At 25.5% G+C, this 21973-nt stretch overlaps 2 protein-coding genes across 2 annotated transcripts; one reads left to right on the top strand and one right to left on the bottom strand.

Annotated features, from left to right (window-relative positions):
- Positions 1 to 4488: 4488 nt before the first annotated feature.
- Positions 4489 to 11310, top strand: LOC136972758 (bombyxin A-2 homolog). Its single transcript, XM_067267384.1, has 3 exons — positions 4489 to 4620; positions 8535 to 8739; positions 10924 to 11310. The coding sequence occupies exons 2-3, from the start codon at positions 8535 to 8537 to the stop codon at positions 11133 to 11135; spliced, it is 417 nt and encodes a 138-aa protein (XP_067123485.1). The 5' UTR covers positions 4489 to 4620; the 3' UTR covers positions 11136 to 11310.
- An 8788-nt stretch (positions 11311 to 20098) lies between these two features.
- Positions 20099 to 21343, bottom strand: LOC136972719 (zinc finger MYM-type protein 1-like). The gene has a single exon (XM_067267327.1). It carries the CDS (start codon positions 21341 to 21343, stop codon positions 20099 to 20101), a length of 1245 nt encoding a protein of 414 aa, XP_067123428.1.
- Between the last annotated feature and the right edge of the window lie 630 nt (positions 21344 to 21973).

Below are 21973 nucleotides of genomic sequence, written 5' to 3'. Positions count from 1 at the left end.
GTTTTATTATAACCCTTTCGTTACATATATATATATATGTGTGTGTGTGTGTGTGTGTTTATTTTGTGTATGTGTATGTGTATGTAACGAAACGCAGGTTATATGGCTACTTAAACACTCCTTATAATGAAAAATTGTTAGATCTTTGATACAGTTTTATAATTTAAATATTTTTTAAAAATAAAATCTGCTATAACCTTTAAAAACTGCATAACCGAAAACATGTAAGAAATTATCTAATTACCACGAATGACAGACATTTTGTGTAATCAACGACAATGTAAAAATTAGCTCTTTATTGGAATCAAAGAAAACAATTTTTAAAATTCGAACGAAAAAAAATTTAATTTAATATCTAAAAAGTCTATCTTTATGAAGAAATATTTTTTAATTAACGAAATTTGAAAAATGGTGTCAATGCTTTAAACTTACCTTTAATCGCTTTTTTAAAGGTTAAATTCCATTTTTTTAGAAATTATTTAGAAAATTAAATTGTTTTTAAGATCCGTAAATCATTTTTATTGAGTTCTTTTGCAATTTGTAATTGCAGTGGATGCAGAGATAATCGATTCTTTTTCTTCACCTCGCTTCGATCTAATACATAACATCTTCAACAACATATTGAATTTATTGTAAAAAATTTACATTTAAATGTTTGTAATTTTTGATGTAATAAACGAAAAAAACTTTAAATTCTAAAACACCATTTTCAAATAAATTTATATTAAAATATTTTAATTATGATAAAGTGCTTTATAAAACTCATATATATTGGGATATAAGAATATAAAAACCATGTTAACAATTTACGATTCACGTTTACAATTTAGTCTAAAAATTCATGGTTTTTTAAATTTATTGACAACTAAATGATTTTTTATTCTAAAAACGTGTTTTTTTTAAAATAATATAATATTTTTCAAAAAATACAATTTAGTGTCCATATCTCTGACGATCTTCAATGAGTTCCATAACGAAACTAGTTTGATGCCCACGTCGTTCTTGAGATACTGACAAGCTTATATCACATAGCTTCATTACCCGAGATTTTTTTGATATTTTTTGATACCCTGAAACACACGAGATTGTCTAATAATACCATTAATATAAATGTTGTTTATAGCAAAATAATTCTTAAAAGTTACTTTTAATAAATAACATCGGTGTTAGTATTAATCACTTATAAAAAATTCACTCGTTAAACTTATTTGAATATCTAAGAATTACCTTAAAATTTCACATAAAAATACATAACATATTTTTTGATAATATTAATTTAGTTATTTGAAAAATGTAAAAAAAAATATATATATATATCAAAAATTTTATTTGCGGTGTGTTTAAAAATCTAAAAGAAACGTTAAAAATATGTAAAATATACGTAAATAAAATTATCAAAAATTAATATGAAAAATCTAAAACAAAAACTGTAAAAATATAGAATAAAAATAATCCAAAGAATATATATATATTAACTTATTAACGTATTGAGGTGTTGTTTACTTGAATATCTAAAAATATACATAAATTAACGTGTAAAAGATTGACTTGTAGTCTGAAGATTCAAAAAACACGCGAAAAATATCTAAAAAATATACAGATTGAAATATTGTTTAAGAGAGAATGTAGGTGTCTTAAAGTGATACCAAGTTTCGATTTAATTCGGATTTGTTGGAATCAAAGAAAGAAAAAAAAAAAAACGGAAATGGGTTGACAGATATCAAATAGCTTTTACTACTCTAGTCATGTTTACAAATCTAAATACCCGGAAATTGCTTGTTCTTTGTTAAAATTATTGTTTTCAGTTCATTCGGTTATTCAGTCTATACCTTTTATTAAATATAAATTTCTTAAAGAAAGGGGAAAAAACATTGTTTTTTTGACATTTTTAGAAATTAATAACATTAATAATTCTTTATCATATATTTTCAAGAGTATCGAATTATATTTGTCTATGAAAATTGAATAAAATTCATTTTTCTCTGATGTTATTCTAAAATAACGGTTTATAGCTATTGACGTTTTTTAGGATATTTTAAATAATTCTAACAATGTATGAAGACGTGAGTTTATGTTTATGTTTAGTATCGTAGGAGGTTTGAAGGGAAAAAAATGTTGTTTTTTTTTTGTATAAGAAAGGAAAATGATAAATTTGATTTCTTTAGAATATATATATATATATTTCTTTTCGATCTAACAGTAAAACGTATGATAAATATTCATGTTTTTTGTTGAAAAATTTGTTTAAAATTTATCATTTAAGTCTAAAAAATATTACAGATTAAATCTAAAAATACAAATTTTGTTTTGGATTTAACTTTAAAAATAATTATATTTTTTGTTATAAATTTATATATTTAATTTATAACATTTTTATGTATTTGTTTCACTCATTTAAATCTATAAAAGTTTGATTTAGTTTTCGTAATTTATACACATCTGTAAAATAAATGTTAAAAAGTATAAATTTTCTAAAAATACAATTTATTACATTTAAACCTGTAGATTTTTTACATTAAAAACATTTTTAATAAATAAATAAAATTTAAAAAAGTGTAAAAATTTTTAGAAATATTTTATTAATCTAAAAATCAATTGTATATCCAAAAATTTTATTATAACTAAAAATAAATTTATATAATTTTCTATGACATTCTTTAAATAATTAAATTATAATAACGTTAATTTAATTTTTGGCATTCTTTTATTTTTTTAATGCTAATTAAAGACATTTCTTTTAATTCATTATTTTAAACATCAAAACTGTAAAAAGTCTTCAAAAAACATCAACGTTATAAAGTAAACAAGTTCATAAACATCAAAAAAAATCATTAAAAATTTTTTTCTTTATATAAGAATATTTAAAATAAATATATTAATGAATTTATTTGATAAATTAATTAAATTTTATGGAATTTAATTAGAATGAATTTACCACGACTCCAAATTTATTAATTATCTTCTAAGAAATTTTCAATGAACATAATAAACAGATCATAATTAATTATCATCAAAGAATTATTAAAAATAAATAAATAAATATGTTTTTAGATAATTATTTTCTAAAACAACCATTTTATAAACAGCTTTAAAAAGTCAAATAATATCATACATCTAAAAATCACGTATTAATTATCACAAAGCATGTTTCAGTGAATAAAATCGAAGTTTTTAGATGAGATAATATAAAAAAAGAAATATTTTTAGTAATAAAAATAACGGTTCAATAAATAAGTGCATTATATAAAAGATTTATTGTTTTTCAATCTAATTAAGCTTTTTATTTATTCTTAATTTATTTATTCAATTTATTATTTACGTGGTATTATATTTACAGCAAATTGCGTGAATTTTATTTATATTCCAACGCTAATTATTTTTCCAATGACATTTATTTTCAGTAATTTATCGAAGAAAAAAAATCGTAGATAAATAATGAAAATTAACTAAAAACAGAACAAAACTGTAGACTCAGATAATATTTTTAATGAAAAAAACCGAATTTTATTGACCTATACTACGATATTTCATCATTATAATGTGTGATTTTAGAAGAAAATAATTATAAAAAATAATAATAACTAAATTATTTATCATATTTGTTTGTTTAAATATTTTTTGGGAAAGTTCTCATATATTTAATTATTTAATTTTCTACTTTATTGTAAGTAGAAATCAATTTTTCGTGAATTTTTAAAAATATATATTTTAACTTTTTTGAATTGTTTTATTTAACTTGAACTTTTTAAAAATAAAGTATTATAAGTCGCATTTATATATTTTTGTAATTATTAGAAAGTAAAATAATTAAATATTTGTATTTTCAGAAAGTTGAAATTATACTTTTCAGTTCGTAATAATGATATAAAAATAGTTTTTAGATGATGATAATATAGCATTATTATCTAAAAAACAAAACTGTAGTATTTTTTGTTGTTTTTAAGAATTTTCAAAATAAAGAAACAAAAAATTGTATTAGATAATATTGTTTTTTAGATGATTATTACAAGTTTATGCAACAATAAATTTTTGTTTGAGTTTTAAAAAATGTTTTAAGCAAAATAAATTATATTTATTTTAAAATCAAAAAACAAAATTAAATTTAGAAGATAATCAAATAAAGTTTATATAATTTTAAACAAATTGATAAAAATTTTATAAACTTTTATGCAATGATAATTTTTAAATAGATACCAATATATAAATATATTTCCTGTTAAACAAATATCCTGCCTTTAAAATATATGTATTTTTAAATAGTTTAAATATAGAAAAAATTTCAAAAAAAAAAAAAAATATTTCTTAAAACTTACCAGGAAAAAAGAAAATCGTTTCAAAAACTACAGTTAAAATAAATTAAAATGTTACAAGTTATATGATTGGCCGAATAAATTACCAATAACAACATCGATCAACCTTCCCACAATTCTGTGCTGAAATTATACAGAAAAAGAAAACAAAAAAGCACCAAAATAAAAAAAAAATACAGGAGCATTTTACAGCGCCACCTCAACGTATAAAAGTGAGTAGTTGCACTGACATTGCTAGACTTTCAGCATCTCCCTTCGTGTCAATAACAAGTGTCTCAAAAAACACACACACAAAAAGGAAACTAACAAGGTAAGCAACGTCATAATACTTTCGCCGTTCTCTGTTTTTTCTTATTGTTCTAAAAAAAAATAAAAAATAAAATTTTTTTTTTAAATTAATATGTTCTAGCCTGTCAATTATATGCCATGTCGCAAATAAGTTTTTCTTTTTTAATGATGATTATATATATTCGTGTTATTTTTAGTATCTGAAACTTTCATTTCACTGAATTCTTTTGTTATTCGTTATACTAAAAACTCAATCTTTTCTAATTAGTATAACGTGTTAATTGAGTTTTACTCGCAAATTTTCTTATGATAATATATATATATATATATATATTAATATTACTTTTTAAACTCTAAAAGCTTCCACTTTTGTCTTTCAGTAATCTGGTTTTTAGATATTATTCTAAAAAATCAATCTTTCCTGAATTAAGATATAATATTTTGTCATCAACTCGTAAGTTTTTTTATGATAAATATATGTATGTTAATGTTAATTTCTGAATCTAAAAACTTTCATTAACTCTTATGTGTTTTGATGTTGTTTTAATAACTTGGTCTTTCTGTCAACAGTATATTATGCTGCTGTAAGTTATTAATTTTATTAATGCTATTTTTAGAATATAAAAATTACACTCTACTCTAAAGACCGACATTAATTACTATGCGGTTTTGATACTATTCTAAAAACATTAAGTAATCTCTAAATAAATGCCTCGTATTTTTTTAAATAAAACTGTATAAGTTATTTTGATGATGAATATAATGATTTCATTTTACTGGGAAGCCTTCTATTAGGCTAATTCGTGTTTTTGATAATGTTCTAAAATCTCTGCCTTTTCAAAATTAGAACGTTGTATTGTATCAATAATATTGTATTGGTTGTAAGTTATTATCTAAAAGATAATAAATTTCGTATTAATGTCGTTTCTAGAATCTAAAAAATTTCCTCAAATTCTGTAGCTGTTAATTGTGTTTTAAGAGTCAAGGCGATTTTAATTTGTTCTTGTTAAAATGCTACTTATAGTATATAGTGTCTGATTTTTTTATTGATTCAAATTAGAAATAATTTTGTTGCTAAGGCATTACCATCAAAAAATACGATAAAGATCTACTCTTAGTGACTATTAAGGTACAAATTTTAGTTAGTTAGTTTTCTTTATTTGACTTTTTTTCTAAAAGATCTAAACCTCTTTACGAAGTTTTCTCTCATCCTATATTTGGTATATCATAATTAAAAAAGATTTTTAAAAAATTTGAATTAAAAAAAGAACACAATTAAGTCGTTAATGAGTGTTTTTAATGGCATTAAAACGTTACATTTTCTTCGTAAATTGCATTGATAAGCTGTAAACAAAACAATAAAGAGGACGTTTCTTGTGTTAGTTTCCTAGCTTCTGGTGTTTTGTATGGTATCAGCGGGGTGCACAAACAGAGATTATCTTCCTTTGTTAACTCGATTTTTAATCTAAACATTTTCAAGACACTTACCTGAGCCATAAATTAATTTGTTGTCTCGTTACGGCTCGAATTTTTATGGAGTTTTGTGTTTCTGGGATGGATTCGGGGCCAAATTTACACATAAACTACATCTTAAAACTTCCGTAGTTTAGGGCCTATGATTTCAAACTTATTGTCATTTAGTGAATGAAATGGGTCTCTGTTACTGTACGGGAGCCTAGAGGATAGAATGTATATAATTCTGGAAAATTATTATATTATAAAGATATATTTTGACTTTAAATAAGTTCTAAAATCACTTTGAATACATACACTTTAGTGCACTATATGTTATTTATGCCCCACTCTCTCTCCTTGAATGGAAATAGAGATAACATTCCTAGAAGAGGATTACAAATAACATTACACACTCACAGGAATTCGCTTGTTTATACAAAATATTTCTATGTTTTCGACTGAAAATAAACAGCAAAACACATTGATGTTCTATGAAACAATTAGTAGTAAGAGGTTTTAGAAAGTAGTTTTATATGTCACTGCAATTACTCGAGATAGATAAAAGATAAATTAGTTTAGACTCATTTTTGATGAATACATTAAGGTGTTTTAGTTAAAATAATTATCTTAACAGTCATACTGATGAAAACAGCGCTAATTTGTGAAGATAGATAAGATGAGATTAATGAGATTCACTTAAGAGGAAGGAGGTATTTTTCGTATCTTATCTATCGCATGACACATTTTGCATCTTTGTTTCGTGTTTGAAACAATGATAATTTTTGTAAATTCCTGTTTTACTCTAAAATTGTATATATTTTCTCTATTTTTTAAATTAATTTGGAGAGTTTTCTTTATTAAAAGTCATTAAGATTTTTAATTATTTTAGATTTTTACGGTATAAAATTACAGTATATATTTATCATATTTTCTTCTTTCCCCTCAGTTAAGAGCATCAAATAAATCTGAAAAATTATTAAATTTTGTGAATTAATTAATTTAATTTTTAAAATTAAGACACTTGAGTTTTTGAATTTATTTAAAAACGTACTTTTAAATATTTATTTTCCTTTAAAAAATCGGTTTTTTTTAGATTAAACTTTTACTTTCAGATTGCTGCATTTAGAATATTTAGATTTATTTAATTTAAAAAACATATTTCCCTAAATTTAGAAGACAAAGTATTTAATTTAATTTATTTAGAATTATTGCCTTTAAAATAAAGTTTTTGGATTTAATTGAATTATGTTTATCTAATTAAAAAAAATTAAAACTTTATAGAATTGTTTTATTTAAAAAATAAATTTTTTACATTTACTTTATTAACCATTTATCTAAGAAAAATATCAATTAAAAGTAATTAGAATTTAAACAGATTTTTTAGAATCGAATTTATTAACAAATTTTATTTTTTATTGAAGAAAACATAAAAATATAATTTAAATTTAATTTTTTTTTAAATAAGTAAAAAATAAATAAATTTTTTTATTATATTTCAATCTTATAAATATTAAAATAGAGTAAAATAATTTGATATCATAATTTGCCAAGTGAGTCGAGTAAACATTTTAAAAGATTCTTTAGAAAATATTCAAATAAATTATTTCTTTTCTTGAAAGAAGATCGCTTAAATAATTGCGAAATCATTTATCAAAAAATCACATGATTTTTGAATACATTTTCTGTTGTCTCTTTAGGGGGAAAAAAACTTTCTGGACCCAAATTTGTTAATTAAATTTTAATTTTTTAGAATTTAAGTGTATTTTGAATAAATATCATTCATTTATCATAATTACTTTCTAAAATTCGTAATGATTTTACATTAGTTTTTTGAGATTTTTATCAGCTTGTTTAAGTTTGATTTGCGAAATTGAAGGGTGTTTATGTTCTTCATTCACGCATCTTCGTTTACTGTCTTTTCTTATTTTTATATTATTTTCTAGTGAATATTTACATAATTCTCTCAAATTATTGCAAATATATTAAGTTAAATTATTAGAAATGGTGATTTTTTTAGAAAGTTAATAAACAACGTTTGCTAGTGAATTAAATCATATACATACTGATCTTTTACATGATAAACGGTTAGAATTTTATTTATTTAGTATACTGTTAAGGTGCTTAATCTATTAATTTTTTAGAAGGTTGAAAACAAATAACATTTAATGATAAATTAAATTATCAATACGCTTAATTTTTAGTTGATGGTAAGCACTCGGAGTTTAATAATTAAACTATTAGCATAGTGACTTTTTAAAAGATTATTGATCAGCATGTTTATTTTAAATAGAAAAATGGACTTTTGTATCCTGAAAAAATTAATTTTCTAAAGAAACCAATAAATATTTTCAAAAAGTGACAGTTTTATATGCTACAGTAAGCTAATTTAATGATGTACCCACAGGATTTCTCTGCATATAAGCAAATTATTTACAGTGAAATACAGTTATATAAAAAGTTAATTGAGTGATATTTTTTTAGATGAAAGCTCTATTGACGATGTTGGGGGTCTGTTTATGTACTGCTGCATTTCTATTGGTCAGCGAAGCATTACCTACTGATCATCGTATCCAAGTACGAAGAACGAGATTGTGTGGAAGACACCTGGTTGAAGCTTTAGCACTAGTTTGTGATAGCGAATACTACGAACCTCAACCCCTCAGAAAGCGCAAGAATATGATCAAAAGTAAATATTCACACTTTAATTAATTAGAATTACTTATAAAGTAATTAAAAGTAATCATAATCCATTCATAATATAGTAAAATGTGTGTAAATAGAGGACGTTCTGCTGTTTTCATGCTTTAACTCATGAATTTATAATTATAAAAGTATTAAAAAAGTGAATTTTTAGAAATTGATAAACTCACTGAATATTAATTACAATCATAAATTAATTAAAATCAATTATAATCGCGATATAAAGTAGTAAAACGTGTGTAAACAAGAAAGAGCTCCGCTGTGCTTCACTCTTTTGATAAGTAATTATAGTTATAAAATTAAAAATAATTCAATTTTTTTAAAATTTAATAAGATTATTAGTTAATTTAATAAGCTTATTAATTATAATTGGTCATAAATTAATTAAAAATAATCATAATGGAATCATAAAGTTGTAAAATGTGCGTAAACAAAAAAGACTTTCGTATATGTTTTCACATTTTAAATATTTAATTATAATTATAAAATGGAAAAAATAAATATTTTTATTATTTCGTAAATCTATTATATATAAATTAGATTCATAAATTAATTAAAATTAATAATAAAATAATTAAGTATGATTATAACAAACTCATAAAGCGGTAAACATAGCTGAGATTGCTCTACGTTTTCACGCTTTAGATGGTTAATTATAATTATAAAAGTTCAAAAAGTCGATTTTTAGAACTTGATGAGGATAAATTATTGGATATAGAAATAATATCCAATAATTTATCCTAATAATTTCTAATTACAAATTAATTAGAATTACTCATAAAATATCAGAACTAGTCATAATCGGGACGTAAGAAACGTGAGAAAATATAACGAAGTTTTCTCTTCTTTTGCACGTTTTATATAGTTAATTATAATTATAAAAGTCCAAAAATGTTTTTTTTTTTTTTAGAATTTACTAAGCTTATTAGATCGTTTAAACAGTATATAATAATTTAATTATTATTAAAATGAAGAGAAACGAGGGTTTAGAATGTTTAAAACTTCTCTTTCATCCATTAAAATGGGTATAATAAAGTGAATCATGTACTCGAATAATGCGTGAATATGCAAAGTTGGTTATTCCAAATTCTATTTATTATAATAATAAAGTGAATAACTGATCCTACTTTTAACACTGTTTAATTAAATTATTCTAATAAAACCAAAAACTAAGTAATAATAGCACTTAAAACAGATTTAAGTATCCCTTTTACCTAAAAATAATAAACGGTAGCTTAATAAATTAAGTAAAATAAACAATTTAATCATCGAAATTTAATTAAAACAATTTATTCTAAAAATTTTATTGATTTTTTTACAAAAGTTTTTTGAACTTTTAAACAATTAAATTTAATTACGAACGTAATTTGTTTTACTGATTGTAATTTATTACCATGAATGAAATTAAACTGTCTAATCTAAAAAATTTGGGAGTTTTTTTAATAAATTTTTTTTGAATTAAAGTGTTTTAAATTTGCTTAAATTGAGTAATATTTTCTTCATTGTAAACATCGCTCTACTGGAAATTTTCTTAAAAAAAAAAAAAAACAGAAAAGAGCTCGTTAGAAGGGGAAAAAAAGAATATGGATTGTTTTCATCAACAAAAAATCAATTTATTTACTAAAAAAAAATGGAGAATTATTCAACGTGAAAGGTCGATGAACTGAATAAATTTAATGGATTCCAAAGAAATTGCTTTCACTCATTCTAAAAAAGTGCGAATGAAATGACGAAAATCTCCTTACCCCATTGCATATTAATAATATATCATGAAAAATATTTTAGAAAATCCCCGAATAATTCTTCACCGAATTTTTTTGAAAATTTGTCAACAAAAATAATTTAGCATTTTAAAAAAATCTAAATTTCAATTAAAAATAAATAATAATAATAATTATAAACTTTAAAAATATATTTATAAAATTAAATTTTCAGAGTAGTTTATTCGATATACTTCCATTTTTTCGAAAATATCTTTTAATTTCTTTAATCAAAATAATTATCATTTAAATTTATTTACTTATTGATTTATTAGATATTTCTTTACACCAAAAAAATAAAAAATAAAATAAAATCCCCAAAAATACAGTATAATATTGACTTTTTATTGGAATTCCATACTTGAATTTTTTAAAAATTAATTAATTAATTAATTTGTTATTTCTTTTAGTGCCATGGAAATCCTTGATGGAAGTCCCAGAAGGTGTTGGATTTTTAGATCGGAAGCGCGCTCTATCATTTTATAGAAACGATGATTTTTTTGAAAGACGAACACGAGGTATTGCTGACGAATGCTGTAAGAAGAGTTGCACTATTAGAGAACTCGCTTCTTATTGTAAACATTCGATTTTTTACGACGACGACACGAACGAAAAGAAATAATGAATTAATATAAAAAAAAGAAAACTTCATATCAGGGACCGTTTTATTTTTCTTTTATTATATTTTTGTTGTCTACATTTTACTTTTCACTCTTATGCACGCGTCCATCACTGTACTTCTGTATTCAGTGGCCAATTTCGATCAATAAACTATTATACGTGTTCAGTAAAAATAAGTCCTTTATTCGTCATAATATACTTATGCGCTTTATTTAATTATGAAGCGCATTACTGAATTTTTTTTAGCATTTAAAAATTTTTAAACATGATTAAAGCACAAAAATTAACTATGGGTGCTTCTAGATGGCAAACGAGCCAAAGATACACTCGAGTTTCTGGTTTTCTTTCTACCAACCTATTGAAACCGCTGATGAGCCCAACAGAAACTTACAATTTTGGGGGGTTTCTACTAAACTAGAAGCTTTGGGCAGTTAGTTTTATATGAAACGAACTGTCATTCGCTTGTCTACTACGAGTATGTGGCAAGTATAGATAGTAGACAATATCTGAACGGTCGAAAGCTGCACTTGAACACGTCTTTTTGAGTAACTTTAGTCACGTTTAAATAATTTAACGCATGTTTATAAAATTTAGACGTGTCTAACGTAAGCAAGTTTATAAAAAAGAAATAAACTAACTGAACTTTAATCTAAAATATATCAACGTGTTTAAACAAACGTGTGTTCATCGCGCATACGTGTCAATTGTTATTGATTAGGTTTATACTGCGTTTTAGTTAAAATATAAACTTCTATTTAAATAAATCATAATAATATTAAATATTTATAAAAAAAAATTGTAAGGCTAAGTATAAATTAATAATTTTTATACTCGAGAGTATAATTTTTATACTCTTGTCCATTTTTATTCATGAAATGGACAAGTTAAATCTAAAGCTAAAACGCACTAGTGCTTATCTATTACTCGATTTGAAACTTGTTTTGGGCAAGTTTAAACCTATTTAAACAAGCTTAAACTTGCCTAATAGAATTATTGACGAAAGATTATCCAAAATTGTAAATTTCTACTACTAAAATTGGAAATTTTTCTGGATATTTTTGAATGCAAGAATTTAGTAAGTTGCGTCACGATAAACCAATTTTTGCGTAAAAATTTTTCAAGTGTTTTGACATTTTATTTTATTTTTTTAAAATTATATAACTTTATAAAGCAGTTCCATTGTTAAAGAGATGAAATCTTTTAAAAAGATAAATTGAAAATTCAATATAATTTAAAATAAAATAAAATCAAATTGGTTTGATATACGACGCAGACTACAATGATTGTAAATTAAGCGACACCTAATGGTTACTCAATTTGCGTCACACTAAAATTCGTCTGGTCATATTGTTCGAGTATTATTTTTAGATCAATTAAACTTAATTTTTTTAATCTTTAAATAATTTATTTATTAAATAATTTTTGATAATTTATTATTCAATACTTTTAGATTTTAAACGTTTTTTTTTTTTTTTTTTTGAATAAATTTACTGTACGGTATAAAAAATCGTCTTTAACAATTAGTTACGTTGCGTTTGCACTGCCATCTGGTATAAAAAAAGAGAAATATGAATGAATGGAAGCATAAAAGTGATTATACTTAAAAATTATCAAAAAATTAAAATATGTGTCCTGTTTTCATATACAGTATACAAAATAGACTTTTTAGATATTTAAATATTGATCACCCAAAGAACTATATCTGTACATAGCAAGTAAATATATACAGTACCGTACATAGTTCTAATCTCATTCCATCTAAAACTCATTATTTTTATTATTTTAAAGCTACAAATGGGTTTTTAGAACAGATATTAGCATCTTATGCTCTAATTAAAAAATATTGTATCACTGTGAAGATTGCCATAACTTAAATTAATAATCACGATATGGTTATTTTTGGAATATTTTTTGAAAAAATTCCTGATAATTATTTATTTTTCTCTATCTTTATTGAAAAAAAAAAAAGAATATATAGCTTCATTATTCTCAACGTTAGCTGTGACATCGTTTTTAATTATTGTAACTGTAAGCTAGATAGATGAACTGTAGCGGATAATTCACAAGAGTTGTAATAAAGACAAGCATTGACAACAATAAAAAACTTATTTTTGGACATTCAGCTTATGACATAGAAGAACTTTAAGAAGCATTTAATTAACCAGTGTTAGAAAAGAAAATGCTTCGTTAAGATTCTTCTTCTTCTCTATTAATTATTAAGAAATTAAATATTATTTTTATACTAATATTTATATTTTTTGCGTTTTTAATGAATTTTAATGTCAAATTAGTGATTAAAATGTAAAATTGTGGTTTAAGTGTGAGTAAAAAAGTTCTAAGTTTATCTAAAAATTAAAATTCGTATATATAAAAGTAATATTTTATAATAATGTTCAATTAATATTTAAAAGATTGCATTAGATAATATTCAGAAAAATTATTTTAAAATATTCTTATATAAAAAAATTCGATCTGGAAGTTATTACCAGATAAAGAATGGTGCTGTATTCAGAGGGCTTCTCGTGTTACTGAAAATTGGTCTATATTATGAAAATGAAACGATTTATACAAGAGATTAATCATAAAATATTTTAAAATATTTATGATTTTCTCCAAAACGATCCTAATTTAAATATTCAACATATTCAAGACATTCTTAGATGCTGTCAATTCTAAGAGCATTTAAAGATTTAAAGAGCATTCTGGAGAGTTAATCAACGATTAACTCTCGAGACTCGTGAAAATGATGTGATTTTTCCTCCCGTCCTTGTTACTCTATGTCAAGATCGATGCTACAGTTTATTTTCAGAGTTCCAAATAAGTTACAGGATCACAAATTAAGAATATTTTTACATTCCAAATCTATTTCATCCTCAATATAAATCATTATATTAAAAAATATAAAACCAGCAACAAAAACATAATCTGTAATTCTTTACTTCTTTTAGATCATTTCCTATTTGGCGTGATTTCATTCTGCATTAATTTAGCCTTAATATTTATATAATTTAAAATTTATATCTCGGATTCAACGAAAGAACTTACCACTTAATGCTGTCAAGTATTTATAATTATTTGATTTTTAAAAATTAAGTTGATATTGCTTGTAATGATGTAATAAATTATTTTGTAGTTTAATGTTGTTTCCTATAGTTACTATATTATAAAGTTACGAAGAACTTTATACGACTATTATATAACAGAACGAAAGTATGGCGATTGTCAAAAAATGACCCCCACCCCAAGATTTATATATTTTTGTACTCGGGACCTTGAAACATCGCAAATGCAAAACACGCAAAAAAAGTTAGAGTTTTTTCTGCATATATGGATGTTAGTGTGTATGTGTGGGGGCATGATTTTTTTACCTACTTTGAAATTTAATGACTCTTGTGCCTTTTGTCGAAAATTTCTGAAATTTTTAAGGGAGGTTTGTGTATTAGGGTAAAATATTTCTAGAAATTTTCAGGAAAATCGGACCATTAGTTCGGAAGATATTAAGGGAATGGGGTAATATTTCAAAAATCTTCCAATATATAAAAATTTTTACTCCTACAAATTTTTAGTTCAAAGAATAAATGTATTTATTTGGAAATGTTTTTAAAAAAATCACTACAACTCCCAAAATACTAAAGTTCATTTTATTTTTTAAATAACTTTTGGTGGAATAAACCAATCAAGTTCTACAATATCATTTCAATAAGTATGTATTAATAAAATACTTTTAAGAAATTGATATTTCTCCAACCCCAACTGTAAGTACGAAGTAATTTTACGAAATTCTTTCAGATAAATATTTTTTTTTTGTGTTATTAATCACAATTTTCATCGAAATTAGATCGAAATATGTTGAAGAGATGGGAGAGGGTAATATTATTAGAATAGTTAAATGACGTTCATTTTACAAATAATCATTTATATTAGTAATTTTATGTAAATTTGAATACATATACAGTAGTTGGTAATATTAATTGTTAGGGATGAAAACAAATAAAAAACGCGGAAAAATCCGGCAATAACGTTTCTAACCTTTACTTGTTAGAAATAAAAAAACGACATAAAATAACGAACACCGATTGGTTTTCCCTTGTCTCCAGGTAACAATTCGAAACCTTTCGGAGCGTGGGAAACGCTCAACCCTATACCAATCAGATATTATTCCTCCGAACTTTGAAACTCTCCATTGTAATTCCAGCTTATTGTTTACCTTTCTGACATATAATTTTTTATAATCTTTGCGAGACTGTTGGGCACTCGTTAAGTTTTGCGTCGGTTCTATTTTCTTATGTTAAAATAATATGTAGAACTATCTTTTGAATCTCCTTATGTTTACGATTCCCAAATGTTTTTACTAGTGTTAATTCTTTTCACGTCCTTTCCATAATATAAATTCTGCAAGGCAAAAATTACATAGTGATAAATTCATATTACTTATAGCGATAATAATAATAATAATAAAATAAGTTATTGTTTTTACTATTATGCTATTACAACTATCACTAATATCTTTGAAAAACAGCTTTTCGGCTAGGATATTATTTTACATTATCACCGTTCGTTTCGTCTCCTAATGACGTATTCAGAGTATACACGATTAGTTATTCGAATAAAAAAATCTATCTTAATAACACAAATAAATCAAACAAATTGAAATAAAGTATATCGTTATAAATATATAATATAATAAAGAGACAGATATAGAGTATATTTATTATTCGATATAAAAATAACAAGAAAAATGACATTATATTAATTTATTAACAATTTTGTTTATGAATCTGATTCAGCTTTACTCATTAATCTATGAAGACCATTTGAGAATATTCTCTCGAATTATATATAGCATTCATCGCTATTCATCGGTGCTCTTTATTTGCTTTTATCTTCGTTGACCAGTGAGGATAAGGTATTGTCTTACACCGGCTTTTTAGTGTAGAAATGTACACTGACAAGTGAGACATGACGAACAGTGACGTCACAAATGAAACGAACAGTGACGTCATAGCTACACTTGTTAAGTGTAGTTAAGTGTAGCTATGACGTCACTGTTCGTTTGACGGCATAACATTAATTTGACGTCAAAGCTAAGTGTAGCCATGACGTCAAATTAATGTTAGTGTATAGTGTACACTATACACTTTCTAGATAAAACTTTCATTATTGTGTATAACTTCCAGGTAGTTTCTCAAATGATTTATTACTGGGCACCTGAATTTTGAACATTTTTCACACTTCAGTGGTAATGGATCATCATTTTAAAGCTATATTCATTTATTAAATGTGCATTGAAATAGACACGAAATTTTTACCACAATTATGACAAATTGCACTCATCAAATTTATAAAATATAAGTATAAATCCGTACGACAATTACAAAAACAGACAAAACCTCTTTTGAACTGCATACACGTGTAAATACAATCTACATTTCTATCCATTTACTAACGTAACGATCTCTGTGATTGGTGGATTACTAGGATCGGTTTGATTGGTAGAATTTCAACTACTAATACACCTTCGTAACCTAAACAATTCATTTATTAACCAACAGATGGCGACATGTTATAAATCTGGAAGAAAGTTTAAACTGGTTTAATATGACGTCATGATTTAACTGATAATGGACAGTGTGATAAAATGACGTACAGATGATTTAATAGAGTTCATTGTTTCACCCAATCGAACCAAACATTAAAGTAAAGCGTAAAAGTAAAAAATTAAAGAATGTAATATTAAATTTTTATTGTTTAAATGATAGAATGAAATAGTTTAAAAATACTTAAAAAGCGTATAGAAACATTAAATATAATAAAATACGTAGTACATATTAAAATACAATATATAATAAAACTTTAAACAAGTATAAATTTATTAATATTTCATGTGTAATATATCGTAAATGTATACGGAGATAGGGGAAGGTAGGGCAGGATGAGGACGTTAAGGTTTGAAAAGTCATAAGATGGCAACCACTTTAATGAGAACAATAATTTTTTTTATTCTCAGCAACTACATTTCGTAATATATAATACAAAATTTAATTTTTGAAAAATCTTTTTTAAAAACAAGAAAATTTAATATTTTAAAATTATATGTAAATGCACCATCTTGCCTCACCCATGGGGTAAGATGGGGATATTATTTTTATATACAAGAAGGACAAATTAAAATGGTTAAACTGTCATTTACTTCAATATTGGCACAAGAACAGTGTGCCCATTTATCACAACGGCTATATTTATTATTATTTTCCGAATAAATAAATATAAAAGTTTGAACTTACTCGTATTTACTTTACCAGACGATACTGTCACTTCGCGCATGCTCAGTTTCGCTATTTTGTAAGCAGACAATATTTTTTTTCGGAAAAAAATTTTTATTTCGATTGTTATCTCACATTTTATTTCTTGTTAAGGTAGGATTTAAAATTTAAAAAATGTTTTCATACATAAAATAAAACGTAAAAACATAAATAATAAAGTAATACAGTATATACAGTACAGTTAGATATGATTTAAAAGTGGAATATTTCATTTTCTATAAAAAGATCATTTTTAAAATTATTTTTTTATATATTCGAAAAGGTGATATAGAATTATCAATGACAACGAATTTAAAACTACTGTAGTTTGCTGCAGTGCGTCTAGCCAGCAGCAGAATTCATGGCCAACCTTGGGCAAGATGAGGTACCCAATCTTCCCCCCACCATCTTGCCCCAACGGGCACTTTTCATACTGACTGCAAACACGGATCAACTTTATTTCAAAACTAAACAATTTCATTCTTAAAGGTTACTTTGAATACCATAATATCTTCGCTAAAAGGTAATGTAAAAGTTCCAGTGGCGTGCCGTCATTGGAAGCGGTGGAAGCGCCACTTCCACCTTCCAATGACCTTCCCTTGTATTTTCTAAAATATAAATTTTCATATTTTAACGTACTTTGAATTAATTAAAATTAATATTTTATTATAACCGCATTATGTATCTTATTACAAATTTCTATACTACATGTGAAAAAAACGATAAGATTGCTATTGTATATTCGAATATCAGTGGCGGGAGGAATATCGAAACCGGGTCAGCTTCCAAGCAGCCAGATTATAGGCATTGGCGCATGCGCTTTACAGAACACCAACCTCACGGTTTAGCTGGTGGAAGCTATATACGTATAAAGCTTCCAATTTTATATTCCGGACAGGTTTTGGGCTGTTAGCCGCCTGCCTGCTAGATATTTGGCCGCCCTCGCCCGATTATGTGAATCATGAGTAGACTAGATTTATAACTTAACCCGACCGATAGGAGTTTACTGGCATGTTTTTTGATAGTTCTGTATAGTTGACAGGAGTTAAAAATAATCCATTAAAATATTTGATATATTTATTCTGCGTTTATTCTGCTCTCTCAACTTATATTACTTACGGATTTAAATGTTAAACCGGTGATATTACGATTTAGTATGTCCCATCTGTAAGGGGATGCAGAAAAAACGTGTACCATTCTTGTATAATGTTAAAAAGTTAACTGTTACTTTGGCAGCATCATTTACAACCAAATTTAATGAATGAGACGTACAAGATACAATAAAAGCTCTAGAATTTATTTTCCTTAAATTTACGATTCATGTATCCATTGTCATAAAAATTGTATTTCCACTGTTTTCCCAAGACTACAGATATTGAGGTACAAAGTAACTGGCTTCGACTTATTTCTATTTAAAAAGTAATTAAATAATTAACAGATTAGAAAATTGGGGACATAAATAAAACCCTGCCGAAAGAGCCAGAATTTTAAACGAAAGCTTAACCCAACCAATCTCTAGCCGAGTACAGTGGGGACTGATTTCTTCGTAATATTAGATAATAACGACAGAAATTTCTCCAGTTCAATGAGAGTGACTAAAAAGTTGTAAATTTTGAAAATTTTCGTGGACACTGGTCCTAAAACGAATTAGTTAGAAAGCAAATGACGAACAATCTACTTAGTATTAAGTTTAACATATTTAGATTTTTACAGCTATGGTAAAAAACGTTTAAAATTTACGACAACCCTGTCGCGTTCTTTGAGGTACACTAGTGATGCGAGAAAAGAGACATTTGACATTGACCGGTATCGGCACCCTCGAGATTTGGCATGCAAACACTGCACGCAGGGCCGTTCCTAGGGTATCTGCCGCCCGGGTGCGAGAATAATTTTGCCGCCCCTTCCCCCAAAGTTGTTAAAAATTTACAAATAAAAAAGATAAAGTAAATTTAAGTTAAAAAAATTGTACAAATATACACAGTTTATTTAATAGAATATAATGTTACAACTTATTTGTAATGTAATAAAGAAATAAATACATAATTCATACATACAGGCAAGGATGCTAACATATCTACTATTTTTACTAATAAGTTATACAGTAAAGTTTGCTTTTCTAGCCTTTTTTAATGCAAATGTCTTAACAATGTTAGACACATCTATATTTTTTGACAGCTCTTTTTCAATACTAATAATGGATAAGTCTGAAAGCCTTTCTTGCCCCATTGTAGATCGTAGATAATTTTTTATTATTTTAAGTTTGGAAAAGCTTCTTTCCCCACTAGCTACTGTGACAGGTAATGTTAAGAAAATTCGTATAGAAATTACTAAATTTGGAAATAGATAGATGAGGTTATTTGTGAATAGGTAGTTAATAACATTCAATGCGTTCATTTCAGAGTTAATATAGGGTGCAACATTGTCAATTTCATCATATAAATCTTGAGCTAAAATATCTTTTTGATTTTTACATGGATCACATAAACTATTCTCTAGAGCTTTACATTTTGCAAATCTAATTGATTTATCCATTTGAAGGAAATTATATAGGTTGTTAAGAAAATTAAACAATGTATCATGCTGCTTTATTTGCTCGAACCTTTCTTCCAATTTTGATAATGCGGTGTCCAATATTACAAAGTAAAAATTAATTTTGAATTGGTCAGCCGGGTGCCTCGTCTTCACACTCGTAATCAAATAATCGCTTTTTTGTTCGGGGTCTCACAATATTAATCGGAGGAAACGAAGGGTCACAGTCGATATCATCGGCAATTTTTTTGGCCTCTTCTAAAATATCATTAAAACCTTCATTTGATCTAATATTAGATAAATAAGTTTTCGTCTGCTCCAAGATTAAAACGATATTAGGTAGTGTAGAATCTGACTCCTGCATCACTTTACTTGCAATATTAATTTTTGTTAACACAATATTCCATGTAATAATAGAACAAATAAATTTAAACGACTTGATTTTTAAGAGTAATGAATTTGCCATATTTCTGGTTTCAGGGTCTCTGCTATTATCAGAATAAAGTGCAAATAAAGCGTCATATATTTTTGCCAAATTGTATCTAAGAACTTTCAAAGCATCTATTCTACTTTCCCATCTAGTACTAGAAAAAGGTTTTAATGATAAAGTTGGGATTTCATCTTTTAAAACTTGCCAACGTTTAGTCGATGCAGAAAAGAAAACGTAAAGTTCCTGCACAATAGCAAAGAAATTTGTAATTTCTAAAGACGCTTTTGCAGCGTCATTAACAACTAAATTTAAGCTATGGGCCGCACAAGACACGTAAAAAGCTCTAGGGTTTAATTCAAGAATTTTTTTTTGTAAACCATTATTGCGACCCTTCATATTCGCACCATTATCGTAACCCTGCCCCCTTAAATCTCCTAAACAAATGTTGTGAGTCTCCAAAAAATCCAATAAAACATTGGTTAAGCCTTGTCCTGTCGAATCTGATATTGAAATGAATCCCAAAAAATGCTCCCTAATTTCTATTTGCTTTGATTTATTATTTAATAAAACAAATCTTACTACAACAGTAAGTTGGTCTTTGTGGCTTACATCAGGAGTCGAATCTAAAATAATAGAAAAATATTTACTAGCTTTTAACATAGATATAATTTCATGTCTTATTTTCTCTCCCAGAAGGGAAATTAGTTCGTTTTGAATATGAACACCTAAATAATGAGGCATATTTGATGGAGTTTTTCTAATCCTGTTAATATGATCGGATATCGTATCATTAAAGTTTGCAATTGTTTCAATTAATTTTAAAAAGTTTCCATTTTGTTGCTCATATATCTTGTTATTTTCACCCCTAAAACTCAAATTTTGACCGGCTAAAAATTTAACAACATAAATTATAATTTTTAAAACAGAAACCCATCTATCTTTTTCCATGTTTATTAATTTCTCATTTAGTGAATCAGTTGTCGTTTTAGAAGAAATTGATTGTTTTAGATCAATCCAAGATTTTGTATTGCAAATGTGACCTTTTGATTTTTCATGTCGTTCTATAACCTGACTTAAATGTCTCCAATCATTATAACCATCAACTAAATCACTAGAAAAAGTTTTAAATATTTTGCAAGGAAAACAATATACACAGTCTTTTGATTTAGAATACACCAGCCAAACTCTTGGAATTATTTCCCCATTACACAGTTTTTTTTAATAATAAATAGACGAGAAACCTCTATTGTATTTATTTAAAGGAAACGTTATATCAGCTTCTGTCAGTTGGGTAGGCCCTAAGTCTATCAGAGTTAATTTAATTTTATCCAATAAAACACCAGGCCAATAGTTAGGATCCTCATGAACATGAAGATTTTCATTTTCAAAACTTACTTCTTCAGGACTTTGTTCTTTTAATAAAACACCTGCTTCCATTGTAGTTTTGGTATTCGACGAGTCCTCCTTTTTTTCCCCGCTACCGACCACTATGAATTCGGTCTCCGTCACATTTACATCTCGAGCTTGGGAACTTGATGGTGCCTCCTGTGATGTTGAGATTAAAAACGTTTCGAGTGA

The sequence above is a fragment of the Centruroides vittatus genome, unplaced genomic scaffold (assembly GCF_030686945.1).
Source record: "Centruroides vittatus isolate TY-2023 unplaced genomic scaffold, ASM3068694v2 contig_301, whole genome shotgun sequence".
Classification (NCBI taxonomy): domain Eukaryota; kingdom Metazoa; phylum Arthropoda; class Arachnida; order Scorpiones; family Buthidae; genus Centruroides; species Centruroides vittatus.
Note: the sequence above shows the minus strand (reverse complement) of the source record. Positions and strands in the feature narration are given on the sequence as shown.